Source organism: Oncorhynchus masou, chromosome 18 (genome assembly GCF_036934945.1).
Source record: "Oncorhynchus masou masou isolate Uvic2021 chromosome 18, UVic_Omas_1.1, whole genome shotgun sequence".
NCBI classification, from domain to species: domain Eukaryota; kingdom Metazoa; phylum Chordata; class Actinopteri; order Salmoniformes; family Salmonidae; genus Oncorhynchus; species Oncorhynchus masou.
In genome coordinates this window covers 852,200-866,060 of record NC_088229.1, presented here as the reverse complement: position 1 = coordinate 866,060, position 13,861 = coordinate 852,200, and the positions used below count along the sequence as shown (strand labels likewise).

General features: G+C 45.4%; 1 protein-coding gene across 1 annotated transcript in view; it reads left to right on the top strand.

Annotated features, from left to right (window-relative positions):
• Window positions 1-13,861, top strand: part of flna (filamin A, alpha (actin binding protein 280)) — a 216,810-nt gene that overhangs the window by 106,255 nt on the left and 96,694 nt on the right. Inside the window, exons 10-17 of the mRNA XM_064921966.1 lie at window positions 2,062-2,199; window positions 3,328-3,454; window positions 5,702-5,838; window positions 6,866-7,062; window positions 7,322-7,435; window positions 9,505-9,648; window positions 9,895-10,018; window positions 11,298-11,458. Coding sequence (XP_064778038.1) covers window positions 2,062-2,199; window positions 3,328-3,454; window positions 5,702-5,838; window positions 6,866-7,062; window positions 7,322-7,435; window positions 9,505-9,648; window positions 9,895-10,018; window positions 11,298-11,458 — 1,142 coding nt within the window. The remainder of the gene's footprint in view (window positions 1-2,061; window positions 2,200-3,327; window positions 3,455-5,701; window positions 5,839-6,865; window positions 7,063-7,321; window positions 7,436-9,504; window positions 9,649-9,894; window positions 10,019-11,297; window positions 11,459-13,861) is intronic.

Here is a 13,861-nt window from a genome sequence, read left to right as displayed (position 1 = left end):
AGTTTATTTTCTAGTGTTTCTATTTCTATTGCTTCTGTTTTTATTGTTTCTGTTTCTAGCTTTTGTGTTTCTGGTGTTTGTTTTTCTGGTGCTTCTGTTTCTAGTGTTTCTGTTTCTATTGTTCCTATTTTTCTGATTCTCGTGTTTCTGTGTCTATTGTTTCTGTTTCTAGTGTTTCTGTTTCTATTGTTCCTGTTGTTGTGTTTCTAGTGTTTCTGTTTCTATTGTTTCTGTTTCTGGTGTTTCTGATTCTATTGTTTCTGTTTCTGTTTCTAGTGTTTCTGTGTCTATTGTTTCTGTTTCTATTGTTTCTGTTTCTATTGTTTTTGTTTTAATTTTTGTTTCTATTGTTTTTGTTTCTGTTTCTATTGTTTCTGTTTCTATTGTTTCTGTTTCTGTTTCTGTTGTTTCTGTTTCTGTTTCTATTGTTTCTGTTACTGTTTCTATTGTTTCTGCTTCTATTGTTTCTGTTTCTGTTTCTATTTTTTCTGTTTCTATCGTTTCTGTTTCTATTGTTTCTGTTTCTATTGTTTCTGTTTCTGTCTCTAGTGTTTCTGTTTCTGTCTCTTGTGTTTCTGTTTCTATTGTTTCTGTTTCTGTCTCTAGTGTTTCTGTTTCTATTGTTTCTGTTTCTGTTTCTATTGTTTCTGTTTCTATTGTTTCTGTCTCTAGTGTTTCTGTTTCTATTGTTTCTGTTTCTAGTGTTTCTGTTTCTATTGTTTCTGTCTCTATTGTTTCTGTGTCTATTGTTTCTGTCTCTAGTGTTTCTGTTTCTATTGTTTCTGTTTCTGTTTCTATTGTTTCTGTTTCTAATGTTTCTGTTTCTATTGTTTCTGTTTCTGTTTCTATTGTTTCTGCTTCTATTGTTTCTGTTTCTGTCTCTAGTGTTTCTGTTTCTGTCTCTTGTGTTTCTGTTTCTATTGTTTCTGTTTCTGTTTCTGTCTCTAGTGTTTCTGTTTCTGTTTCTAGTGTTTCTGTTACTATTGTTTCTGTTTCTGTTTCTATTGTTTCTGTTTCTATTGTTTCTGTTTCTGTTTCTATTGTTTCTGTTTCTATTGTTTCTGTTTCTATCTCTAGTGTTTCTGTTTCTATTGTTTCTGTTTCTGTCTCTAGTGTTTCTGTTTCTATTGTTTCTGTTTCTAGTGTTTCTGTTTCTATTGTTTCTGTTTCTGTTTCTATTGTTTCTGTTTCTGTTTCTGTTTTTATAGTGTTTCTGTTTCCAGGATTTCTGTTTCTAGGGTTTCTGTTTCTATTTTTTTGCTGATGTTTCTGTGTCTATTTTTCTTATTCTTTTTGTTTCCAGTGTTTCTGTTTCTAGTTTTTCTGTTGCTAGCGTGACTGTTTCTAGTGTTTTTGTTTCTAGGGTTTCTGTCTCTAGTGTTTCTGTTTATATTGTTTCTGTTTCTGTCTCTAGTGTTTCTGTTTCTATTGTTTCTGTTTCTGTCTCTAGTGTTTCTGTTTCTATTGGTCTGTTTCTCTCTCTAATGTTTCTGTTTCTATTGTTTCTGTTTCTGTCTCTAGTGTTTCTGTTTCTATTGTTTCTGTTTCTGTCTCTAGTGTTTCTGTTTCTAGTGTTTCTGTTTCTGGTGTTTACACAACCTTTCTGTCTGTTTTTTATGTTCTCTCCCTCTCCTCCTTTCTCCTGTCTGACTGTTCATTCACTTGCTCTTTCTCTCTGGATGATTCTGCGTTCCCTGGTCTCTTCTCACTCTCTCTGTCTCTCCCCCTGCTATCTCTCTTCCTCTCTCTCTCTCTACTCTGATCTCTCTCTCTCACTACTCTACTCACTACTCTCTCTCCGGAGCAGCTTCTTCCTTTTACTGTCTTCACTTCATGGGATGGGAACTAGCCTCTCTCTCTCTCTCTCTCTCTCTCTCTCTCTCTCTCTCTCGCTCTCTCTTTATATCTCACTTTCTCTCTCTGTCTTGGTCTTGGTCTCTCTAACTGCGTCTCTCTCTCTCTCTCGATCTCCAGGCAGTTGTTGTTCTCATCCTTCAGTTTCTATTCAAACTATGTGTTCAATTCTATTCTAAACCCCCCCACCACCCACCCCTTCTCCAGCTTGTAACCCCAGCCTGGTTCGGGCTAAGGGGCGTGGTCTGCAGCCTAAAGGCCTCAGGGTGAAGGAGACGGCTGACTTCAGAGTCTTCACTAAAGGAGCTGGGACTGGAGAACTCAAAGTCACCATCAAGGGCCCCAGTGAGTCTACTCCACTACCCAGCACTACTACCCAGCAGCATCTCTGTTTCATAAACTATACTACCCAGCAGCCTCTCTGTTTTATAAATGACACTGTCCAGCAGGCTCTCTGTTTTATACACTACACTACCCAGCAGTCTCTTTGCTTTAGAAACTACATTACCCATAGTCTTTTTGCTGTTTACACTACTTGTGTTCAGAACTGAAGGGTCTGGATAGATATACACAGTGTAGTGGTAAAGTTTCCACCATATGGCTTTTACCTAACAGCTCTGCAAACACTGAAAGATCTCTCTGTCTCTGTCTCTCTGTCTCTGTCTCTCTGTCTCTCTGTCTCTGTCTCTCTGTCTCTCTGTCTCTGTCTCTCTGTCTCTGTCTCTCCTCTCTCTCTCTGTCTGTCTCTCTCTCTCTCTCTCTCTCTCCCTCTCTCCCTCTGTCTCTCTGTCTCTGTCTCTGTCTCTCTGTCTCTGTCTCTCCTCTCTCTCTCTGTCTGTCTCTCTCTCTCTCTCTCTCTCTCTCTCTCTCTCTCTCTCTCCCTCTGTCTCTCTGTCTCTCTCTCTGTCTCTGTCTCTGCCTCTCTCTCTCTCTCTCTCTCTCTCTCTCTCTCTCTCTCTCTCTCGCTCTCTCTCTCTCTCTCTCTCTCTCTCTCTCCCTCTGTCTCTCTGTCTCTGTCTCTCTCTCTCTCTCTCTCTCTCTCTCTCTCTGTCTGTCTGTCTCTCTCTCTCTCTCTGTCTCTGTCTCTGTCTCTGTCTCTGTCTCTGCCTCTCTCTCTCGCTCTCTCTCTCGCTCTCTCTCTCTCCCTCTGTCTCTCTGTCTCTGTCTCTGTCTCTCTCTCTCTCTCTCTCTCTCTCTCTCTCTCTCTCTCTCTCTCTCTCTCCTCTCTCTGTCTGTCTCTCTCTGTCTCTGTCTCTGTCTCTGCCTCTCTCTCTCTCTCTCTCTCTCCCTCTGTCTCTCTGTCTCTGTCTCTGTCTCTCTCTCCCTTTCTCTCTCTCTCTCCTCTCTCTCTCTCCTCTTGCTCTCTCCTCTCGCTCTCTCTCTCTCTGTCTGTCTCTCTCTCTCTCTCTCTCTCTCTCTCTCTCTCTCTCTCTCTCTCTCTCTCTCTCTCTCTCTCTCTCTCTCTCTCTGCAGAGGGCCTGGAGGAGCAATGTAAGAGGAAGGATGCTGGAGATGGAGTGTTTGGGTTTGAGTACTACCCCACCATCCCCGGTACATACAGTATAACGATAACCTGGGGAGGACAACACATACTCAGGAGGTAACACACACAACACATTCCCCAGGTAACACACGTCCCCCCAGGTAACACACACAACACATCCCCCAGGTAACACATCCCCCCAGGTAACACACAGAACCCCCCCCCCCCCAGGTAACACATCCCCCCCAGGTAACACACAGAACACATCCCCCCAGGTAACACATCCCCCCAGGTGACACACAGAACCCCCCCCCCCAGGTAACACATCCCCCAGGTAACACATCCCCCCAGGTAACACACAGAACCCCCCCCCCAGGTAACACATCCCCCCAGGTAACACACAGAACACATCCCCCAGGTAACACATCCCCCAGGTAACACACAGAACCCCCCCGCCCCCCCAGGTAACACATCCCCCAGGTAACACACAGAACACATCCCCCCAGGTAACACATCCCCCCAGGTAACACATCCCCCCAGGTACCTTCATCTTCATCTAAGTCACAACAACAGACGAACACAGTCTGCTTAAACTAATAAAACACACATTATTGTATTTGAACTCCAGGTAATTCCAAAGTGTTCACATACTTTTTCTTGCCACTTTACATTGATAATAATTTACCTGTCTCTTATCCAGAACAACTAAGTCAGTTCATTCAACTAAGTCAGTTCATTCAACTAAGGTAGTTCATTCAACTAAGTCAGTTCATTCAACTAAGTCAGTTCATTCAACTAAGGTAGTTCATTCAACTAAGTCAGTTCATTCAGCTAAGTCAGTTCATTCAATAAAGATAGTTCATTCAACTAAGGTTGTTCATTCAACTAAGTCAGTTCGTTCAACTAAGTCAGTTCATTCAACTGGGGTAGTTCATTCAACTAAGTCAGTTCATTCAACTAAGATAGTTCATTCAACTAAGGTAGTTCATTCAACTAAGTCAATTCATTCAACTGAGGTAGTTCATTCAACTAAGTCAGTTCATTCAACTAAGGTAGTTCATTCAACCACATATCACAGTCTTCTAAATAGCTGCTATCATCTTTCAAATAGCTTATTTGGTCCACAACCGAATAAATTAAGACTGCTGTAATGCTGTCGCTGACTGATGATGCTGTAATGCTGTCGCTGACTGATGATGCTGTAATGCTGTCGCTGACTGATGATGCTGTAATGCTGTCGCTGACTGATGATGCTGTAATGCTGTTGCTGACTGATGATGCTGATGATGATGTAATGCTGTAATGCTGTCGCTGACTGATGATGCTGTAATGCTGTCGCTGACTGATGATGCTGTAATGCTGTCGCTGACTGATGATGCTGTAATGCTGTCGCTGACTGATGATGCTGATGATGCTGTAATGCTGTAATGCTGTCGCTGACTGATGATGCTGTAATGCTGTCGCTGACTGATGATACTGTAATGCTGTCGCTGACTGATGATGCTGATGATGCTGTAATGCTGTAATGCTGTCGCTAACTGATGATGCTGTAATGCTGTCGATGACTGATGATGCTGATGATGCTGTAATGCTCTAATGCTGTCGCTAACTGATGATGCTGTAATGCTGTAATGCTGTCGCTGACTGATGATACTGTAATACTGTCGCTAACTGATGATGCTGATGTTGCTGTAATGCTGTAATGCTGTCGCTAACTGATGATGCTGTAATGCTGTAATGCTGTCGCTAACTGATGATGCTGATGATGCTGTAATGCTGTAATGCTGTCGCTAACTGATGATACTGTAATGCTGTCGCTGACTGATGATGCTGATGATGCTGTAATGCTGTAATGCTGTCGCTAACTGATGATGCTGTAATGCTGTAATGCTGTCGCTAACTGATGATGCTGTAATGCTGTAATGCTGTCGCTGACTGATGATACTGTAATACTGTCGCTAACTGATGATGCTGATGTTGCTGTAATGCTGTCGCTAACTGATGATGCTGTAATGCTGTCGCTAACTGATGATGCTGATGATGCTGTAATGCTGTAATGCTGTCGCTAACTGATGATGCTGTAATGCTGTCGCTGACTGATGATGCTGTAATGCTGTCGCTAACTGATGATGCTGATGATGCTGTCGCCGACTGATGATGCTGTGATGCTGTAATGCTGTCGCTGACTGATGATGCTGTAATGCTGTCGCTAACTGATGATGCTGATGATGCTGTAATGCTGTCGCTGACTGATGATGCTGTAATGCTGTCGCCGACTGATGATGCTGTGATGCTGTAATGCTGTCGCTGACTGATGATTCTGTAATGCGGTCGCTGACTGATGATGTCACTTCCGGGTTGTAGCCCATTGGAGGTGAAGATTGGTTCGGAGGCAGGGCCACAGAATGTGCGTGCCTGGGGGCGTGGCCTGGAGACCGGCATTACGGGTAAATCTGCCGACTTCGTGGTCGAGGCCGTCGGAGACAATAAGGGAACACTGGGTAACTACACACACACACACAGACCCTGTCTGTCCTGATCAGAAGGTGTGTGTTCTGATCAGAAGGTGTGTGTGTGTGTGTGTGTCCTGATCAGAAGGTGTGTGTGTGTGTGTTCTGATCAGAAGGTGTGTGTTCTGATCAGAAGGTGTGTGTTCTGATCAGAAGGTGTGTGTCCTGATCAGAAGGTGTGTGTTCTGATCAGAAGGTGTGTGTTCTGATCAGAAGGTGTGTGTGTGTGTGTGTTCTGATCAGAAGGTGTGTGTTCTGATCAGAAGGTGTGTGTTCTGATCAGAAGGTGTGTGTCCTGATCAGAAGGTGTGTGTTCTGATCAGAAGGTGTGTGTCCTGATCAGAAGGTGTGTGTCCTGATCAGAAGGTGTGTGTGTGTGTTCTGATCAGAAGGTGTGTGTGTGTGTTCTGATCAGAAGGTGTGTGTTCTGATCAGAAGGTGTGTGTCCTGATCAGAAGGTGTGTGTGTGTGTGTTCTGATCAGAAGGTGTGTGTCCTGATCAGAAGGTGTGTGTCCTGATCAGAAGGTGTGTGTTCTGATCAGAAGGTGTGTGTGTGTGTGTGTCCTGATCAGAAGGTGTGTGTTCTGATCAGAAGGTGTGTGTTTTGATCAGAAGGTGTGTGTTTTGATCAGAAGGTGTGTGTTCTGATCAGAAGGTGTGTGTCCTGATCAGAAGGTGTGTGTTCTGATCAGAAGGTGTGTGTCCTGATCAGAAGGTGTGTGTTCTGATCAGAAGGTGTGTGTCCTGATCAGAAGGTGTGTGTTCTGATCAGAAGGTGTGTGTGTGTTCTGATCAGAAGGTGTGTGTTCTGATCAGAAGGTGTGTGTGTGTTCTGATCAGAAGGTGTGTGTCCTGATCAGAAGGTGTGTGTGTGTGTGTGTGTGTTCTGATCAGAAGGTGTGTGTTCTGATCAGAAGGTGTGTGTCCTGATCAGAAGGTGTGTGTGTGTGTGTTCTGATCAGAAGGTGTGTGTTCTGATCAGAAGGTGTGTGTCCTGATCAGAAGGTCTGTGTCCAGGTTTCTCGGTGGAGGGTCCGTCCCAGGCGAAGGTCGAGTGTGATGATAAGGGCGACGGGTCATGTGACGTGCGGTACTGGCCAATGGAAGCAGGAGAGTATGCGGTGCATGTGCTCTGTAACAACGAGGACATCCAGCACTCTCCCTTCATGGCTGAAATCACTGCTGCTCCGAACAAGGACTTCTACCCTGATAAGGTACATGTGTGTGTAGATTACTTTGTTGTCCATTATACGGTTGAAACATGGTGAGCAGTTGTTCTTTTTCTGACAAATCACACCAGCTTTTCCCTGTCAGACCCGGGATTGGAACTGGTAACCCTCTGATTGTGTTTAATGATGTGTGTGTGTGTGTGTGTGTGTGTGTGTGTGTGTGTGTGTGTGTGTGTGTGTGTGTGTGTGTGTGTGTGTGTGTGTGTGTGTGTGTGTGTGTGTGTGTGTGTGTGTGTGTGTGTAGGTGAACGTGTATGGTCCAGGTCTACAGAGTAGTTGTCTTGCTGTGGGGAAACGGACTGAGTTCACCGTCGACGCCAAACTAGGGGGCAAAGCCCCTCTCAAGATCCTGGCACAGGTACGTGTGCCAAGTAGCCTCAAGCTTAATGTATACCTTACATTCTCCACGCAAACTGAAATTATGATGCTGAGTACTCTGTCAAGTTTATACTGGGGTTTGGGATATTAAGGTGAATTCAGAACAAGAGGGACACTATATTAGGGTTATTAGGGTGAATTCAGAACAAGTGGGACACTATATTAGGGTTATTAGGGTGAATTCAGAACAAGTGGGACACTATATTAGGGTTATTAGGGTGAATTCAGAACAAGTGGGACACTATATTAGGGTTATTAGGGTGAATTCAGAACAAGTGGGACACTATATTAGGGTTATTAGGGTGAATTCAGAACAAGAGGGACACTATACTAGGGTTATTAGGGTGAATTCAGAACAAGAGGGACACTATATTAGGGTTATATGGGTGAATTCAGAACAAGAGGGACACTATACTAGGGTTATTAGGGTGAATTCAGAACAAGAGGGACACTATATTAGGGTTATATGGGTGAATTCAGAACAAGTGGGACACTATATTAGGGTTATTAGGGTGAATTCAGAACAAGTGGGACACTATATTAGGGTGAATTCAGAACAAGTGGGACACTATATTAGGGTTATTAGGGTGAATTCAGAACAAGTGGGACACTATATTAGGGTTACACTTTATGCGTTTCTGTCTTCTATAATGTCCTATTTCGAACGTCTCGAGAGTCGCTGGTTCGAATGCTCGAGCTGACAAGGTGAAACACCTGTCGATGTGCCCTTCAGCAGGGCACTTAAACCTGATTGGCTCCAGGGGCCCCGTACTACTAAGGCTGACCCTGTAACACGACACCTCACTGCACCTGTCCGGTGTATGTGACAAATAACACTCCCATTGGATGATGACGATGGTGGGTTTGTGCCTGGTCCGTATGCGCGGGCCTTCTTGGGGTTGAGTTCGGGGATCAGGGAACAACATATTTCACCTGTCCGGTGTATGTGACAATACATCTTTAATTTGTATTTGATACATTTAAGAGATCCTCAAGATGTTTCCTAATTACACAAAAAGGATAAATGTTGATATCCTATTCAGAGGAGGCATGACACAACCATTTGTGTGCACTGAGCCAAAAACATATTTTCAGTTGGCAATTGGTAAATTGGGACAGCAGGTTAGATAGACTGGGGCAGCAGGTTAGATACACTGGGACAGCAGGTTAGATACACTGGGACAGCAGGCCAAGCAGGTTAGATGCACTGGGACAGCAGGTTAGATACACTGGGACAGCAGGACAGCAGGTTAGATACACTGGGACAGCAGGTTAGATACACTGGGACAGCAGGTTAGATACACTGGGACAGCAGGACAGCAGGTTAGATACACTGGGACAGCAGGTTAGATACACTGGGACAGCAGGTTAGATACACTGGGACAGCAGGCCAAGCAGGTTAGATGCACTGGGACAGCAGGTTAGATACACTGGGACAGCAGGACAGCAGGTTAGATACACTGGGACAGCAGGTTAGATACACTGGGACAGCAGGCCAAGCAGGTTAGATGCACTGGGACAGCAGGTTAGATACACTGGGACAGCAGGACAGCAGGTTAGATACACTGGGACAGCAGGACAGCAGGTTAGATTCACTGGGACAGCAGGTTAGATTCACTGGGGCAGCAGGTTAGATACACTGGGGCAGCAGGACAGCAGGTTAGATACACTGGGACAGCAGGTTAGATAAGCTGGGACAGCAGTTTAGATACACTGGGACAGCAGGACAGCATGTTAGATACACTGGGACAGCAGGTTAGATAGACTGGGACAGCAGGTTAGATACACTGGGACAGCAGGTTAGATAGACTGGGACAGCAGGTTAGATACACTGGGACAGCAGTTTAGATACACTGGGACAGCAAGACAGCAGGTTAGATACACTAGGACAGCAGGTTAGATACACTGGGACAGCAGTTTAGATACACTGGGACAGCAAGACAGCAGGTTAGATACACTAGGACAGCAGGTTAGATACTAAGGGTACTAAGGGTCTCTCTCTCTCTAGGATGGTGAGGGTACTAAGGGTCTCTCTCTCTCTCTCTCTAGGATGGTGAGGGAACTCCAGTAGATGTCCAGGTGAAGGATAACGGTAATGGAACGTACACCTGCAGTTACACCCCAAAGAAACCCCTCAAACACACCCTCATGGCGTCCTGGGGCGGGGTCAACATACCGGACAGTCCCTTCAGGGTGAGCACATACTTACAGGCTTCTAGGAAAAATGGGGGCTTCAGCTTTACCCACACATACAAACTGCTAAATGGGGGCTTCAGCTTTACCCACACATACAAACTGCTAAACGGGGACTTCAGCTTTACCCATACATACAAACTGCTAAATGGGGGCTTCAGCTTTACCCACACATACAAATGTATTTTCCTCTCTCCCTCCCTAATCATTTCTACATTTTTCTCATTGTGTGTGTTGTGTGTGTAGATGACTATCGGGGCAGGCTGCCACCCTAACAAGGTGAAGGTGTCAGGTCCTGGTGTGGCTAAAACAGGGCTGAAGGCTTTTGAACCAACATCCTTCACTGTGGACTGTGCTGAGGCAGGTCAAGGTGAGTCCTTTACACTACACCAGCCCCTTCACTGTGGACTGTGCTGAGGCGGGTCAAGGTGAGTCCTTTACACTACACCAGCCCCTTCACTGTGGACTGTGCTGAGGCAGGTCAAGGTGAGTCCTTTACACTACACCAGCCCCTTCACTGTGGACTGTGCTGAGGCAGGTCAAGGTGAGTCCTTTACACTACACCAGCCCCTTCACTGTGGACTGTGCTGAGGCAGGTCAAGGTGAGTCCTTTACACTACACCAGCCCCTTCACTGTGGACTGTGCTGAGGCGGGTCAAGGTGAGTCCTTTACACTACACCAGCCCCTTCACTGTGGACTGTGCTGAGGCAGGTCAAGGTGAGTCCTTTACACTACACCAGCCCCTTCACTGTGGACTGTGCTGAGGCAGGTCAAGGTGAGTCCTTTACACTACACCAGCCCCTTCACTGTGGACTGTGCTGAGGCAGGTCAAGGTGAGATCTTTACACTACACCAGCCCCTTCACTGTGGACTGTGCTGAGGCAGGTCAAGGTGAGATCTTTACACTACACCAGCCCCTTCACTGTGGACTGTGCTGAGGCAGGTCAAGGTGAGTCCTTTACACTATACCAGCCCCTTCACTGTGGACTGTGCTGAGGCAGGTCAAGGTGAGATCTTTACACTACACCAGCCCCTTCACTGTGGACTGTGCTGAGGCAGGTCAAGGTGAGATCTTTACACTACACCAGCCCCTTCACTGTGGACTGTGCTGAGGCAGGTCAAGGTGAGTCCTTTACACTACACCAGCCCCTTCACTGTGGACTGTGCTGAGGCAGGTCAAGGTGAGTCCTTTACACTACACCAGCCCCTTCACTGTGGACTGTGCTGAGGCAGGTCAAGGTGAGTCCTTTACACTACACCAGCCCCTTCACTGTGGACTGTGCTGAGGCAGGTCAAGGTGAGTCCTTTACACTACACCAGCCCTATTCTGATGCTCTTCCCTACTCCTTAAAGTGTGCACTTGTTCACTTCCGCTCACAGATTTAGGAGGAATCTAATGACAAACGAACCATAATACATCATAATATTATGCCATTTAGCTTTTATCCAAAATGACTTACAGTTATGCTTGCATACATGTTCCATATGGGTGGCCCCGGGAATCGAGCCCACTACCCTGGTGTTACAAGCACCATGCTCTGCTAACTGACCTACAAAGGCCCAGTTCATCATATGAACAATATGGAAACAAATGTTTATGACACTGGAACTGTGTGTGTGTGTGTTTGTGCGTGTGTGTGCCCCCCAGGTGACATCAGTATCGGTATAAAGTGCTCTCCAGGCGTGGTGGGACCGGCGGAGGCAGACATCGACTTCGACATCATCAGAAACGACAACGACACGTCTACCGTTACATACACCCCGTCAGGCGCTGGTAGTTACACTATCATGGTGTTGTTTGCTGACCAGGTGGGTAGAGTGTGTGTGTGTGTGTGTGTGTGTGTGTGTGTGTGTGTGTGTGTGTGTGTGTGTGTGTGTGTGTGTGTGTGTGTGTGTGTGTGTGTGTGAGTCAGTGTCAAGTCCCAAGTTCCTACATTTACTAAGTCTGGCATCTGTATACTTGAGTCAAAGTTGAGTCCCAAGTCCCTACACATCAGCGTGGCAAGTTAAATAATACTGTAGGTGCATTTGAAAAAGCGGGCTCGACTACTACAACACTGTGTGTATATATGTGACCGACCAGCTCGATTCGGTCTTATGTAGCAAAATTTGAAATTGTGTTTTTTCACATTGGATAAAAGTAGAGACTCAGAGCTAGAAAATGGTATATCATACACTACAGTTGAGGAACAATGGGAAAGTAATTCTGCTTTGAAAGTGGATAAACTTTTGAGAAAATGGCCCTTCAATGTTTTGGTACCTACTGGACAGCTCTTCTTTGTCTCCACCCATTCAACATCGTTCACACCCTCTTAAGCATTAGCCCCACCCATTCAACATCATTCACACCCTCTTAAGCATTAGCCCCACCCATTCAACATCGTTCACACCCTCTTAAGCATTAGCCCCACCTCTTTAAGGATTCACCTGTGAGGCTGTGTACTAAACAACCAAAAATGTTGGTTTATACTACGGGTTTGTTCGTAAATTGAATCTGAAATGCCAGTGTGCTCTGGGTGTTCGTAAACTCAGGAAGTTGTCAAATTGTCCATTCGTAAAATCAGAGTGATTCGCTCTCGGAGGACGAGGAGGAGGGTTGATCAAAGCGTTCTGAACGAACACTAGCGGCCAACAACCGCAGTCAATCACCCAGCTAACTGGCAAATGTAGGCTAGCTACTTCCAGACACAGATGAGAGAAGACCTCACTCTGACCATTTTATTTGCCCAAGCAGAGCTGGTTAGGCTGTTTTCGTAAAATGTGTCAGTTATTCTGTACTCAGACGAGACTGCTCCGAAATTGGAGTAGATAGACAGAATTAACAATGTCCATTGAGAACGCACAATGAACACACCACTTAGCTAAGAATGACGTGAATAATCAAGTCAATAAACGCTGGGTAGTTAGGTGTATTATAGTTAATATAATGCCTGGCAAGGATAGCGTAGCTAACACACCGGTACATACTGCTGTAATGCTATGCGGTTTGTAAGGATAGCGTAGCTAACACACCGGTACAAACTGCTGTAATGCTATGCGGTTTGTAAGGATAGCGTAGCTAACACACCGGTACAAACTGCTGTAATGCTATGCGGTTTGTAAGGATAGCGTAGCTAACACACCGGTACAAACTGCTGTAATGCTATGCGGTTTGTAAGGATAGCGTAGCTAACACACCGGTACATACTGCTGTAATGCTATGCGGTTTGTAAGGATAGCGTAGCTAACACACCGGTACATACTGCTGTAATGCTATGCGGTTTGTAAGGATAGCGTAGCTAACACACCGGTACAAACTGCTGTAATGCTATGCGGTTTGTAAGGATAGCGTAGCTAACACACCGGTACAAACTGCTGTAATGCTATGCGGTTTGTAAGGATAGCGTAGCTAACACACCGGTACAAACTGCTGTAATGCTATGCGGTTTGTAAGGATAGCGTAGCTAACACACCGGTACATACTGCTGTAATGCTATGCGGTTTGTAAGGATAGCGTAGCTAACACACCGGTACAAACTGCTGTAATGCTATGCGGTTTGTAAGGATAGCGTAGCTAACACACCGGTACAAACTGCTGTAATGCTATGCGGTTTGTAAGGATAGCGTAGCTAACACACCGGTACAAACTGCTGTAATGCTATGCGGTTTGTAAGGATAGCGTAGCTAACACACCGGTACATACTGCTGTAATGCTATGCGGTTTGTAAGGATAGCGTAGCTAACACACCGGTACATACTGCTGTAATGCTATGCGGTTTGTAAGGATAGCGTAGCTAACACACCGGTACAAACTGCTGTAATGCTATGCGGTTTGTAAGGATAGCGTAGCTAACACACCGGTACAAACTGCTGTAATGCTATGCGGTTTGTAAGGATAGCGTAGCTAACACACCGGTACAAACTGCTGTAATGCTATGCGGTTTGTAAGGATAGCGTAGCTAACACACCGGTACATACTGCTGTAATGCTATGCGGTTTGTAAGGATAGCGTAGCTAACACACCGGTACAAACTGCTGTAATGCTATGCGGTTTGTAAGGATAGCGTAGCTAACACACCGGTACAAACTGCTGTAATGCTATGCGGTTTGTAAGGATAGCGTAGCTAACACACCGGTACAAACTGCTGTAATGCTATGCGGTTTGTAAGGATAGCGTAGCTAACAAATTGTCATCCAACTTAACATTAAACATAACTTATTTGAAAAGTCATT